This window comes from Medicago sativa, chromosome 5, assembly GCF_051527215.1.
Source record: "Medicago sativa cultivar Bolivia chromosome 5, Bolivia_mono, whole genome shotgun sequence".
Classification (NCBI taxonomy): Eukaryota; Viridiplantae; Streptophyta; class Magnoliopsida; order Fabales; family Fabaceae; genus Medicago; species Medicago sativa.
This window is the reverse complement of record NC_140753.1, coordinates 49,752,108-49,766,420: the sequence shown is the minus strand read 5'-3', so window position 1 is coordinate 49,766,420 and position 14,313 is coordinate 49,752,108. Positions and strand designations below refer to the sequence as shown.

Genomic DNA, 14,313 nt, shown 5'->3' with positions numbered 1-14,313 from the left:
TGCATTAAAAAATGGTGTAGATATATATAAGACAAAAGTATTATAATTATTTCTAAGATAAAGTTTCTTTAATGATTCCAAACTTCGGCTCTCTTTGTAATAATTTTTTTTTCTTTTAATGAATTCTTTAACCAATGCTCTAATAACACTCGTTAACAAAACATATGTTTTAATCTCCTTCAAAACAAAAAGACTTTTGTTTTAAGGCTAAATTACATTAGAGGCCCTTTAAGTTATTTAATTGTAATAAATTGATCCTTTAAGTTTTTTTCTTATCACTTAGGTCATTTAAGTTAATTAATTGTAACAAGTTGATCTTTTAAGTTTTTTCCATATCAATTAAGTCATTTAAGTTAATTTTAACAATTTTAAAGATTTCAGATCTTAAAAATGTAAGTCATTCAAGGTGTAAAAGTTACATATAAATACTTGAACGAATGTAACTGTTAAATTACATAACTTAAACAATGTAAGTGATACAATAAAAACTTAAAAGACCAACTTATTTTAACTAACTATATTAAAGATCTTCAATTTAACTTAACCTCGTATTCTCGTGAGCTTAGTTAAGTTGGTAGGAACAATGCATAAAATATGCAAGATTCGAGGTTCAAACCCTAGCAAAAAAAATTAACCTTGTTTTAATCATTAATATATATCTTAACTAAAGTCATCAAACTTATCTACTCCCTTCATCCTATATTAAGTGACACAAATGACCATGTTACACATACCAATGCATATATTTTTTTTAATATTTTCAATTCTTTATTATAAAAAATTATAAAATATATTATTTTAAAAATATTCATCAAAACGAGCTCAATATCTTATATGATATTATTTATCTTTGTATTATCAAACAGATTATCTATCGTAGCACGGATGAAGTATTTCTTAACTAAAGTTATCAAACTTTAAAATCACATCTTAAACCCGTGTTAGGCGTAGTTGTGACAAGTCAAGGTCAATGCTACAACGCTGACGTGGCAAAGTCGGTGCTAACATCGCATGTTAATGCCACGAACAGTGCTTACGTGGAAAGCAAAAAAGCGAAATGAGAATTCTGAAATGCTAACGCTCGCGCGTTAATATAAATTCTTCATCACTATTTTATGGCGCCTAATTTCATTTCAACACTGAACTGAATCTTCTCTGCAGAGCGATAACAGAATAGTGTAAGAGAGAAGATAAACGCTGAAACTCTTCATTCAGATTTCTAGGGTTTCATTTCTCGTTTTCGGTTTCGATCTTCGCAATCGCAATGCAGAAGCTAGGAGGATTTCCAACCTCGAAGAGCCTCGATAGATTCAAATCGTTGTACGGTTCAGCTTCGGGAACAGCAAAACCGTTATCATCATCGATCTCTGTGCGTCAATCGTCAGATTCCGTTTCATCGGGAAGTTTCGCGAATCTGAAGCTAACCGCAGGTTTTGATTCTGATTTCACTTCGATTTCCGTTTTTTTCTGCTTCTATTGATCGTAATCGGAAAATTTGAGCGTAATATTGCAATGCGTTGTTTGATTTCTTCGTGTACAGAGAAATTAGTGAAAGAGCAAGCTTCGGTGAAAACAGATCTTGATATTGCGGTACGATATGATTCTAATTTGTGATTCTGCGTGTAATTTATGAAGTAGAATGCTTGAATTTTGAAATGCATGAAACTTAGGGTTTTGTTTTGTTGTTGTAATGAACGGTTATTGATTTCTTGCTGTTAATTTGAAGAATACTAAGCTTAAGAAATCTCTGGAGCATATTCGTGCATTAGAAGAAAAATTGCAGAATGCTTTTAACGAAAACGCGAAGCTTAAGGTGAAGCAGAAGGAAGATGAGAAATTATGGAAAGGACTTGAATCTAAGTTCTCATCGACTAAGACTTTGTGTGATCAACTTACTGAGACTCTTCAACAGTTGGCTGGTATCGTTCAAGATGGTAAGTATGAAGATTCACTCACTCGGTGTTTCCTATTTTGCTTTTGGTTCTTTTTTTCGTATGTAATTAGTTAATTGTTTCTTTTATTGCGTCTTGTTATAGCTGAAAAAGATAAAGAGAAGTTGGAAAGTAAACTCTCAGCAAGTTCAGAAGCTCTTGAGAGCTTGAATGAACAGATGAATGGTTTGTCCTTGAAGCTAGATTCTACAGAGGAAACAATAAGAGCTCGTAAGTTCTTTTGTTAGTTTTAAATTTAGTTAAAAAGTTGATATGTAAAGTTGATTGGTTTGAGGTTCTGAATTCTAATGAAATATATTGTTATCCTTATTACAGGTGATAATGAGCTAGAGAAGCTGAAATTTGCTGCTGAAGAAAGGGAAAAGTTTCACAGTGATGAAAAGTGCAGAGCTGCAAATGTTATAGAAGAGAAGGGTGAGAGTTAAATTGCAAATGACTATTTTGAAGAAATAATATGCAATGTTTTGAATGTTTTATATCAAGAATAGGAATAATTAATGATGATATAGTGAAACATGAAGGATGTCTAAAAGTTTTGGTCCAGTAGGCTCATAAGTTCTGTATGTGTGTGTGTGTGCGTGTCTAATGAATTTAGGAATGAATGATATATTTAAGTAGTTTCATGTTAGAAAGGTCATTGATCTTTTGGTCACCCAGGGTCTTACATTCAGTTTTATTGTGTATATTACATACAATATATTTTTTGTTGATAGTTTATCATCTTATGTAGTATTTATTCTTTTGTGAGTCTGATTTAGTGGTAGGGATACTCTTTCTTGTATAAAAATCTAAGGTTTCATTATGGAACTCTAGTGGAAGTTGGCATAAAGTAGTGTTTTTATTTATTTTTTTAATTTTTTGACCAATGCATATCGTAGTGTTAATCATCTCTTTGTCTGGATTTCAAACCCTGAAGACATTTCTGTGAGTTGGCATGTTAGAGAAGTATTTTTTTGTCATACTTATTCAAGGTAAAAATATAGAAATAGTCTATAAAATAAAGCCTGTAATTTGAATCATTAATCAATAATATTCAGATTAGTCAAACCTTTCAAGTTGCTATCAAAACTCTTGATCTGGGATGCTTTGCATCTGCATCAAAACGTTAGCTACTTCACACACACTAAATAGGAAACTAGAGCAGAAGACTCTGATCGACGTAGTTTGAAAGTCATCTTTAACTAATGCTTCTGGTGAGGGTACTGAACCAAACAATCAATGACTCCCCCTCCACCATAGGGATGTCAGAATTACCGATAGTCTGGTTTTGAATTGAATTGGCGCATTTGTGGAGATCATGGAGAATGAATATCTCAAACATGGTATTGAATTTAGCCAATGACCTTTCTGCTCACCAACAACCAGAGCCATCTAGAACTCCTCATTGGTGGTCTGTACTTTGTTCAGGTAACTAGGTAAGTCACGGTCAGACATCTTAAGTGTGCTAGGCTATGGTCTGACTCATACAGCTGGCAGTATATCATTAGCATAACCATTTTAAACCTTTTCCATGCATCATAACATGTTTTTGAAGGACGAAAATGTAGCATGAATTTGGTTCAATGTACTATCATACATTTTCTTATTTCTTAGTGAGGTTTAAGGACGACCTGGGACCAAAGCCAAACTTTCACAGCATGACCTCGGTCCAAACAATTCCTGTCATTTTGTTAAAGATTTAGAATTGTTTTATACATGTGTAGACCATATAACTCTATTTATATTGATATTATGACTAAACAAATACTTAAATTCTCTTCTTAATGTGTACAACAAGTTGATAATGACTTTACACGTAAGAGTTTCTTCCTAACTTAATACTATGTTGCATTCCTTAAGAACTGACATGTAAAAGTAAACTACTCTTTGATGTTTACTTGGAAAAGGCTGAATAAGATGTTTAAAAATTGACTTAATGTTAAAAAAACATAAAGATGTCTCCTTATATGTTCTAGAGAGACTCATAGTAAATGTCATGGACTAAGGTAACATAGTAAATGTCTCCTTAAGAACATAGTAAATGTTCAAGATGTCTAACGTGGTAGTAGGTTCAGTATTTTTCTTCTGTGCCACATCATATTACATCAAATCAATATTAATATAAAACTATTTGGTCTTTTTTATATTTTCGTGCTTTCCCTCAAATCCTTATAACTTCATCATAGTGAATATTCATAATCTTCAAGTTGCTACTAATTTGTATTGTCTTATGGAATGCTAATTTGTTTGCAGATACCATGATAAAGAATTTAGAAGACATGTTAACTTCTAGTAGATTGGCTACAGAGAATTTGAACTCAAAGTTGGGAGAGCTTCACCTTCAAATAAAAGTCAAAGATGAAGAAATTACACATCACATAACCAGTGAACAGAAATTGGATAAAGAAAAAAGTGATCTGCAATTGTGCAATGCTGATCTTGCTGAAAAGCTTGGCACGTCACTTCAGAAAATAAACAATCTTGAAGGATCGCTTCAGGAGATGGCTGCACAATTATTGAATTTAGACAAAGAAAGCTTGAACCTTGTCAACAAGTTTGATGAAATGAACTCTCTCTATACTTCTTGCTTCAACTTGGTCCAGCACGAAAGAGACACTTTCTCGAAGCATGCTCAAAACCAGTATGATGTGCTTCATAATAAGTTCTTGGTATTGTCATCAGAAAAAGATGAAATTCATATGACAAATCAAGAGTTAAGAAGTAGTTTGAATGATCTTCGTAAAGTCCAAGAGTCTACTGTAGCACAGTATACAGAGGATTGTCGATTAGCTGCTGAGAGAATTCAGCGTTTGGAGTCAGAAGCTGAAGCTTTAATCTCAAAGAAGGCAGAAGCAGAAGTCACAATTTCCAAATTAGAGGAGAAAGCTGAAATTCTGTTAGGAAGTGTTAGATCATCGGAGAACCAAATGGTATTATCGTTAATTAGCTTTATTTAACAGAATATCAACAAACATTGTGTTCGTTACTTTTATATTTAATGCTTTGCAGCAAGGTCTACTGCTCAAAATTTCAGCTCTAGAGACTGAAAGCAAAGAAAATATGGAAAGAATGCAGGCAGACATATTGAAGAAATCAGAGGAAATTGATACTCTGCAAAAGGAGAGGATGAAAATAGAGCAGGATGCAGACTCTTTTGACAAGGAAGTCCTACAACTTCGGAACGTCTTAGAGGAAAAAGAACAATGCATTTTGCAGCAAAAAGAACAGGAAAAGAAGCTGGAAGATCAGATCACAGAGGTTTTAGAGAAAAAATATAGTGCATGCTGCAATTTCCTGACTGGTGTTTGTATACCATTGCCAAATAAGTTTTTTGCATGCCTTTGCAGAACCGGTCATTATTAACTGCTGCTGAAAGTAAACTTGCAGAAGCTAGAAATCAATACGATCAAATGGTAGAGAATAAGCAGTTGGAATTGTCAAAGCATTTAAAAGAAATATCTCAGAGAAATGATCAGGTGTTGCATATAACTGGTTACCTATAATAGGTGCTTGATGTACTGTGCAATAAGTTCTCATAACATGCATTTGAACAGGCTATTAATGACATTAAAAGGAAGTATGAATTAGAGAAGATGGAGATTGTCAAATTGGAAAAAGACAAGGTTTGATATGATATATTAGTCTTTACAGCAATTACTCTCCACTGAAACATTTTTGACCAATTTTAACCTCCAGGCTGACAAGGCTATTGCAGCAATTGAGGGAAGGTGTGACCAAAAACTTGCAGAGTGCAAAGAAGAATCAAGGAAGCAGTTGATGCAGATTCAGGAGGAACACGCTAAGCTGGTATCTATTAAAAAAATATAGAATTAAAATTATTGACTTACAATATTTTGGTGTTTCATTGAGATTAAAAGTTGTCTTTATGAAAATAATTCAAATAACCCCTATTTATTTAAACAATTCAAATATTTCGTAATTTGTACTTACACTATTCAATCAAGTGATAGTGTAATTTGATCGAAGTGAATTGGAGTTTATAAATTACTCTTTTTGGGGTGGTTATGCACCTCATGTGTGCTGTGACGAGATGATGTTATTGCATCACTACTTTCTTAGTATGAGATTTGCTTAACATTAAGTTGAGAAACATCCAAATACCAGGTAAGCTTATTTCCTGTCCAATCTACAGGTTACTCATATGCAGCAGGAACATGATAAGAGGCAACTATGCCTGCAAGCTGAACACAGTGAAAAGTTAAAGCGTGCTCAACTGCAAGCTGAAAATGAACTGAGAGAGGTGTAATACACACACACTCACAAAATAAGACCTGAGCTATATAATATGTATACAAATTTACTTCATCTGCTGATATCCTGATACCTTGATTACACGTAGAAAACAATGTTTATGAGGAATGACCATGAAGCTCAGATTAAAGCATTGAGGTGTGAACTTGAAGATGAGTGTAGGAAGCTAGAAGAGGAGTTGCATCTCCAGAAATCCAAAGTATGGAATACCTATGATAAATTAATCACATCACAAACTGTGATTTTTAATATATTTTTTTGCAATATTTTCAGGAAGAAAGGCAAAAGGCTTTGCTGCAGTTGCAATGGAAAGTGATGAGTGACAAGCCAAAAGAGGACCCAGAAGTTAATTCAAAACAGGTTGGTTCGTGTGACCAGTCTCTCTGTGTCTGTCTCCGTTAGTTTATTTGCATGTTAGGATACAAATATATTATGTTTGTCAGATCATTTTTATATCTTGTAATATATATGTCTGCTATAACCCAAAAATATCACTGAAGCTAACTCGATGATTCATATTGTGGCTCTATTTTAATTTTTAACTATATTTAAATTAAGGGAATATATTATTTCAGTGATTGAATGATTGCATAGGATCAAGAATAGTCATTTTGTATTATATTCAGATAAGGTCGCCACTGTCTGGTAATAATCTGTCTGACTCAACAGGCTCTACGGAATAGTAGGAATACCGTTAGTTTAATTTATTGGAATTTAAAATTAACTAGTGATTGCTGACTGCATTGGATCAAGAATAGTCATTTTGTATTATATTCACATAAGGTCGCTACTGTCTGCGGTAATGATCTGTCTGACTCAACAGGCTCTAGGGAATAGTAGGGATACTGTCAGTTTAATGTATTAGAATTATGAATTAACTGGGCCTAATATAAAGCTAAACGATTGGCCAAGTCATTAATGGGTACATTGGCTATACCTGGCCAATGCGGGATCTTTTGGTAGACAAGGTTCCGGAAATGACGACAAGGTCAGGGAAATGAGAAGATATTTTTTTGTTCAATTGTAACCTAAAATTGCTTCAATTTTCTTTATATTTTTTTTTACACAATCCTATCAGCTGTGAACTTATTTGCTCGGAATAATAATGGAAATAAGAATGCACTGCTTCATATTTATATTCTTTATGATTATCTTGTCACATATAGGCATAATATGGTTTCTTATAGCTTGACTATTTTGTAATGACAATTTACTAGCATGCTATTAGATGGTTTCTTGCAGCTGTATTGAAATTTAAGTTGAAAATTTTTATTGACGATTTTGCATATAAAAGGGTGTAGGTTAACAACAGAGCTCTCTCCCAAGGTTTTATATTGGAGCAGCAATCTTGTTTTCTTGATAATGATAATAGATATTGGTTTGATTATCATTTGTGTATATCAGTGGTTATATAATGGTATTTGCCATTCTATTCATAAATTGTTTCAAGTTTTGAAGTATAAAGATAACTGCTACAGTAAGTAGTAGAATTCGCTACGTAGGCTTTGTTTAGTACAATTAGGATAAGTTAATTAACAACCATAAAGGTAATTGATAGTAGATCAATTAAGTTTTAGCAAAAAGATATTAGCTGAAAAATAGTTGAGATAATTTTAAGTATTTAGGAAATGTTTATATTTTTGTATAATTAATTTAATATAATTATTAATTTTTATACTAATTTCAACTTATTTATTATCTTAAAAATTGGAATATTATTTTTTATTAGTTATAATTTTTAAATATTTTTATCAAATGAAATGAGATGATATGATTGAAATGATAAGTTCATCTAATATTTTTTATTATAATTTTAACATGTTTTGGTACATAAAGATACATTCTCTGTTCTGTAAAAGCAAATATGTTCTATATTATGTTCTATCATAATTATGTATCTGGCTAATGAAATTAGTCTTTAAATATATAATTTTTTAATTACATGAATTTTTAACTTTTATAATTTAAAGAATAAATATATTTCGAAAAATGACTATATTCTATTTTTTTGTTTTAAGAGAGGGATAAAGCGAAATTTGATTAAAATATTCTATTTTCACCTTTAAAGATGAATTATGATTTATTAAAAGATCAAAGAAAGAGTCTTAGTAGTTTCCTGCATGTAATGGTATAGCTATAATATTTTTTCTGATCATTAAAAGCTCTCCATTAAGGATGAGTAATTAAAAGATCTAATCGGTCTTCATTAATAGGAAATGTAACGAACATATATAAATATTATGACAATATGGGAGATATATGTTAGAATACATTAATCCAAGTTGAATTTGTGCATTTTTAATTGATCTTTCCAATGAATGTTGAATGAATTTGCAAAGTTAACAATTTTTTTTGTTCGTGTGACAGGAATACTCCGTTTCATCGATTAAAAGAAGGAGTTCTTTTGGTGGCAAAAGGAGTCAGCATGAACTAGTAAGAATGTTAACTGGAATAGACAATTTTTTTTCTCCTTAATATATCCAAGTTATCTCATTTGTTTTGTTTTTTATCTCCTCTCCATAGGAATCTCCTTACACTGAAGAAACAGAAGCACCAGTGCCGAAGTTGTTGAAGAAAGTGGAGAACGTAAAACCAGGAAAAGCAGGAGGCATTCCTAAGCATCATAGAAAGGTGAGCTACTTTTCTATAAAATGGCAAATGTTTTATGCCTTTTAATGGTTGTCTGAAATCATATTTAACAATTACCTTTGCTCCTATACTCAATGAGCAGGTAACTCGCCATGAATATGAAGTTGAGACTTCTAATGGAAGAACAATTACAAAGAAAAGGAAAACAAGAAGTACTGTCTTGTTCGAGGCATGTATCTGTTTCTCTCTAAATGCAATCAATCCTATAGATGCACACATGAATTACATTTCCACACCACATGGCTTGGCTTCCAAGTGCAGACTTCTTATTTGCCTGAAAATATTGAATTTTTCTGTTTATCAGGATCCAAGAAAACAAAAGATAAATACACCAAAAACAAATACCCCTAGAACTGTTGTTAAGGTAATCAACTCAGCTGAAACTCTCCTTTTTATTGGCATGTCATTTATAGATTGCTTTTAGCATTATTCCTTTAACAAATCAAGATGCACAACTTTAATGAATATGGATGAATTATTAGAAGATAATTTATTTTAGAGTAATGATATTTTATCATCTCAAACAGAAATGTTTTCATTTTCATTACCACACTATGCTGGTGCTACTAAAAATGACGATGGTTAAGAACATATACGATCTTATTAGTTTAAAGATTTTGTTTATTTTAATCCAATTATTGTTTTTGAAGTTCAGTATTTTCCTTGTTGGTTATGTAATTTGTAAACTATTTTTATTTGGATATGCAAGACTCATAACATATTTTGAGAATCTGATGCTTTCAAATGTTGTTATGCCAATTAGCTTACCATTATATATATTGAGTTACTTCGTGTAATGCTACTGACATAGTATAATTAAAAGCAAACAGAAAAGAAAAGGTTTGTATGAATGTTATTTTCTCCTTTTTCCTATAAGACTTTAGGATAAACCAAATCAGATATAATACTAATCTTTGTACATACCTTGTATAAGGTGACAAATAAGTGCTTCTACATATGTTATGCTGTTCCTATTGTGCTGTAGTTATATTTTTTACATTTCATTGATGCAGAGTCAGAGGGTTGAAGACCATCCTCGTCCTTCAAATATCGGTGATTTGTTTTCAGAAGGGTCTCTAAATCCTTATGCAGATGATCCCTATGCATTTGATTAGAGGTACTTATAATCAATATTTATAATCCTGAAATTTATTTCCTTTTTAACTGGATGCTTGATCCTACTAAAAGCCATAATATAATTACTGAAGCCCTTTCATAACTTCCTAATTTTTGCTCAAAGGTACAAAGTTTTAATCATATACTTAAATAAAGATATAAAGTCCAACTATTACAGAATGAATATTAAGTTTTCCCAAAAATTCTATAACTTCTTGTCGCTGACTTTCTCAGCCATATCCTCTGCCAGGGAATAAATACCTTGAAGTAAAGCTCCTCACTCAGAAAAAATTTGTGCCCATCATCAAAATTCCCACAACTGACTCCTCCCACTTGACACCACTATTCTCATATCGCCCTTTTCAATTTTATTCCTCCCCAATATTCACTTTTGTACACCAGATTTTAGTTCCACTTGCAGTTTACTTTGAGTTCTTTTTTATCCCTAAAATATTAATCTTTCCCTGAATGTGCATCACCACATGCCTGAACCTCAGCTATTTTCTCCGGCTGGAGTCTTAAAGTTTGGAAGCATCTTCTCATATAGTCTCTTCTATGAATTGTCTTTCTCAATGAATAACTAACTTAGGTGTTTTCTCCCCCTGTTCCACGATATTTCTAGTAATCAATTCTTTTAATGTCATTCCAATTCTTTCAAATGTCATTCCACACCTGTGCTCTCCACATCCATCCCCTGAGCGCCACCTGCCTGAATTTCAGTCATGTTCTTGAGGCTGGAGTCTAATTTTTCAAAGCGTCTTCTCATATAGTGTCCTATAGATTGTCCTTCGAAATGAGTAAGTAATTTGTTGTTCTCTGTCCCTATTCCACAATATTTCAAGCAGCCAATATTTTCCATGTGGGTAGATCCGTTATAAGAGTGCATATTTCCACACAAGGAAACTTGAGCTTATAAGTTACTGGATCAATTCTTTCTATCACCTGACAAGGTCCATAAAGTCGTGCAGCAAGCTTATGATTGATCATCCTAACTACACTTTGCTACCTGTACATCTGTGGCTTCAAAATCATCCTATCACCTTTTTCAAAATTCTGACCGTCCTCTTTTTATCTGCCCACTTCATATGTTCCCGGGCTTGTTGTAGATGAGACTTGGTTATTCCAAATCCCCCCGCCTGAGTCCTGACAATCAAGTCTCTTGCCACACACACCACACTTATTTCTCCTTGCATGTATTGGATAATGGCTGGTAAATGGTGGCTTTCTAACGGACACAATATCTAAGGGACTCATGTAGTTACATGATAATTGGTAGAGTTGAATATGCTTATGATTCCTATAAATTTAGATATAGGTTGATTTTAGTCCATATAAAAAGTGAGTAATTTAGGGACTGGTAAGTAGTGATGAATAAATATACTTGTTTTTGTTAAATACAGGGTATAAAATATCTATCAAATATTTATAGGAATAAAAATTAATATATATATTTTCCAATTGAATTCTTGTATTCAGCTCCTCACACCACTCTCCTCAAATAACTATTTAACTCAGATTTGGGTTGTCTGCAATAAAATTACACTGCAGTCACTATTGTCAGCACATATCGATTGTTGGATCAAGATTGGAAAATTTAAATTCCTACATTACCAAATTAGATTTCATGTACAAACTTGGCTTATGAATTGTAGTCTCATATGGTTCTGAAGAATTCTTGTATTCAGCTCCTCACACCACTCTCCTCAAATAACTATTTAACTCAGATTTGGGTTGTCTGCAATAAAATTACACTGCAGTCACTATTGTCAGCACATATCGATTGTTGGATCAAGATTGGAAAATTTAAATTCCTACATTACCAAATTAGATTTCATGTAAAAACTTGGCATATGAATTGTAGTCTCATATGGTTCTGAAAATAGTGACTGCATGGTGTTTTTACTCCATCTAATCCAAACCTCTTATTTCTCATCCCTACTCTTGTTATGCTTCTGAAAGTAGTGACTGTATGGTGATTTTACTCCATCTAGTCCAAACCTCCTAATTCTCATCCCTCCTCTCGTTCTCCTGCTAGATTTTAAGTCCACTTATTTTTCTGATTTTTTTGCTTGACTTATTTTTCTCAGTTTTTGTTTTGCGTCAATTATCTGGAAAATTAGCCAATACACCTTTCCTTAAGGCTTTTTCATGGTTCCTAGAAATAGTCTTTCAGTTTCTGTCCTCATTTCCTTTGAATATTGCTTTATGTCGCTATTATTTTCTATTAGGCATGGACTCCTATTTTCTCAAATGCTAGTGACAAATAAGTTATAAATGAACAGTTTTACCGACATAAAAAATACCCAGACCGAGTGGAAACTATGAAGATGTCATCATAATTCTGAGGATTGCTGATAGATTTTATGACTTTCATGTAATTGTGATACACAAGCACCTAAACTGTATTATACGGAAGATTGTTCACCTGGTGGTGTAGTGGGCGCTTGTATAATTATCCCAACCTAAACTGATTTGAATTCCATCAATCCAAACCTACCTCAATCTTTCTCAATGTTTTTGTTGGAATTCAAGTGTGAGTAGTTAAGTCCCACATCGACTAGAAATGGAGGAAATGTTGGATATATTGGTGAAGATGTGGTGCCTTGGTCTCTTAGGGATGTGGACGTTTAGCCCATTGCCGCTCCCTAGACCCCCCAACAGTTCTCTATCTCTTTCTTAATGACGAGAGAGAGAGAGAGAGAGAGAGAGAGAGAGAGAGAGAGAGAGAGAGAGAGAGATTAAATAATTAAAAGGCTAAGAGAGTAGTAGGGGTGTTCACATTTGGATCTCTATTTATGAAAATTGTTTGGCTCAGATTGGATTTCAGATTACACCTTGTGTTCATCTCAGAAATTGTAGGACACGCTTTAAAAAAGAGTAGGCCATTCTTCGTTTTAGATTGCGGAGGAATTAAACTAATAGTTGTCGTAGTAGATTGTTTATCCTGACTTCAAATTTCACGTGGATAGTTGTCCCCGGACTTCGAAGGGCTCCAGTTTTTATTTCTTTCTCTGAATAAGTACATCTGACAGGCACAAACTATTTTAAAATTTAGTCTTCCTTATATTTACACACCCTCATTCACACGCGCACACACTCAATCTCCAACAATTGTTAACCCCTTCTTTCTATATATTTTCGAATGCTTGTAAATTTTTCATGTGATTCTCAGTGCAGTGCTGAGAGTGAAATATCTTTATTTTGAGCCACAAGAGTGATTTTTATTTGGCTTCTTTTAATTCCCTATTTTTGATGCTAACGGACCTGATCTGAGCATGAACTGGGGATTGAAAGCATCAAGCACAAGCAGGAAGGAATTTTATTTCTGTTGGTTTTGATCTGCAGCCGCTAATGACAGAATGGCAGACTATTGGTCTACACAAAGGATTTGACTCATGCGAGTTCCCTGTGTAATTTGTCAATGTTGCTGGGCTGCATTACATACCAGTCTCTTCTGGGTACGCTTGTAAAGAATAAAAGGTCCCATGAATTTTTTCATAATATTGACATAACTGTATTAACTGTAAATTGCAATCGCTACGTCTGTAAATACTAAGAATTCAACTTTCTTTTTTACTGAACAACAATAATGTTTTTCATCACGTGTAATGGTTAGCAAGGATCACCTAACGCTATAAATTCTGTCAGAATTAAGATTAACAATAGACCGTGACCCCAGAGTTCAATGAGTTGCATGTAAATTTGGTGGACGCTAGTGCACAATAAATATTTAATTCCACCTAGAGGAAGAGCCAAAATTGAAGCCAAAGTGGCAAATAAACACAGGTGAAATGGCTGTAGTAGGTTTTGTCTTATTTTCTGTGCCTTGGATTTACAGTTGAAACTTTCACGACTCATGTTATGGGAAATTATAATTTCCTATTCCTCAACTACTACGGTTGGAGGAATGAAAATGATTTTAAAAGAGAACTCAAATTTTCTTTGATGCAATGTTAAGTTCATAATCTGGGTCATCAACATTTTCTCTTAGAATGTGTTCCATTTGGAAACATTTCTACTAGTATAAGACCTGTTATACTCCAATTTTATTTATATTCTTTAGCGTTTACTTAATTATTGTTTTAATTATTGATTGCAAGATGACAACTACTAGTAACCGTATCCTTCAAAAATAGAATAAAAACTACTAGTAACAGTAAAAAAATAATATTGTTTTGTAGAAAGTTAAAAAAAAAAAAAAAAGGGAACTAGTAGAGGCAATGTTTAGAAAATACGCTTAAATGCCAATTGATCACGTTGTATTTTTAAATCTCCATACCTAATTACGCAACATTTTTCGTAAAGTTTGATATATATACAATTTCAACAAATTCCTTCTTAAGTG

The 14,313-nt window shown here is 32.9% G+C and overlaps 1 protein-coding gene across 2 annotated transcripts; it reads left to right on the top strand.

The window, feature by feature from the left end:
• Window positions 1-913: 913 nt before the first annotated feature.
• Window positions 914-13,633, top strand: LOC146922688 (synaptonemal complex protein 1-like). Of its 2 annotated transcripts, XM_085715490.1 has the most exons (19): window positions 914-1,430; window positions 1,541-1,590; window positions 1,727-1,934; window positions 2,037-2,162; window positions 2,268-2,366; window positions 4,185-4,861; window positions 4,941-5,189; window positions 5,279-5,407; window positions 5,486-5,554; window positions 5,628-5,738; window positions 6,085-6,192; window positions 6,292-6,402; window positions 6,477-6,563; window positions 8,571-8,636; window positions 8,727-8,834; window positions 8,935-9,021; window positions 9,157-9,216; window positions 9,866-9,969; window positions 13,314-13,633. In XM_085715490.1, exons 1-18 carry the CDS (start codon window positions 1,265-1,267, stop codon window positions 9,965-9,967), a joined length of 2,613 nt encoding a protein of 870 aa, XP_085571616.1. In that variant the 5' UTR covers window positions 914-1,264; the 3' UTR covers window positions 9,968-9,969; window positions 13,314-13,633. The 2 variants fall into 2 exon arrangements, with proteins under 2 accessions (XP_085571616.1, XP_085571615.1); XM_085715489.1 differs by having other exon boundaries at window positions 8,935-9,216; window positions 13,314-13,448.
• The last annotated feature ends 680 nt before the right edge of the window (window positions 13,634-14,313 follow it).

What these genes read in the sequence shown, in the direction of transcription:
- LOC146922688 (XM_085715489.1), top strand. Translation starts at nt 1,265, where the DNA reads ATGCAGAAGCTAGGAGGATTTCCAACCTCGAAGAGCCTCGATAGATTC. An exon ending in GAATCTGAAGCTAACCGCAG is followed by an intron (nt 1,431 to 1,540) that starts GTTTTGATTCTG and finishes CTTCGTGTACAG; the next exon opens with AGAAATTAGTGAAAGAGCAA. An exon ending in TGCATCTCCAGAAATCCAAA is followed by an intron (nt 6,403 to 6,476) that starts GTATGGAATACC and finishes CAATATTTTCAG; the next exon opens with GAAGAAAGGCAAAAGGCTTT.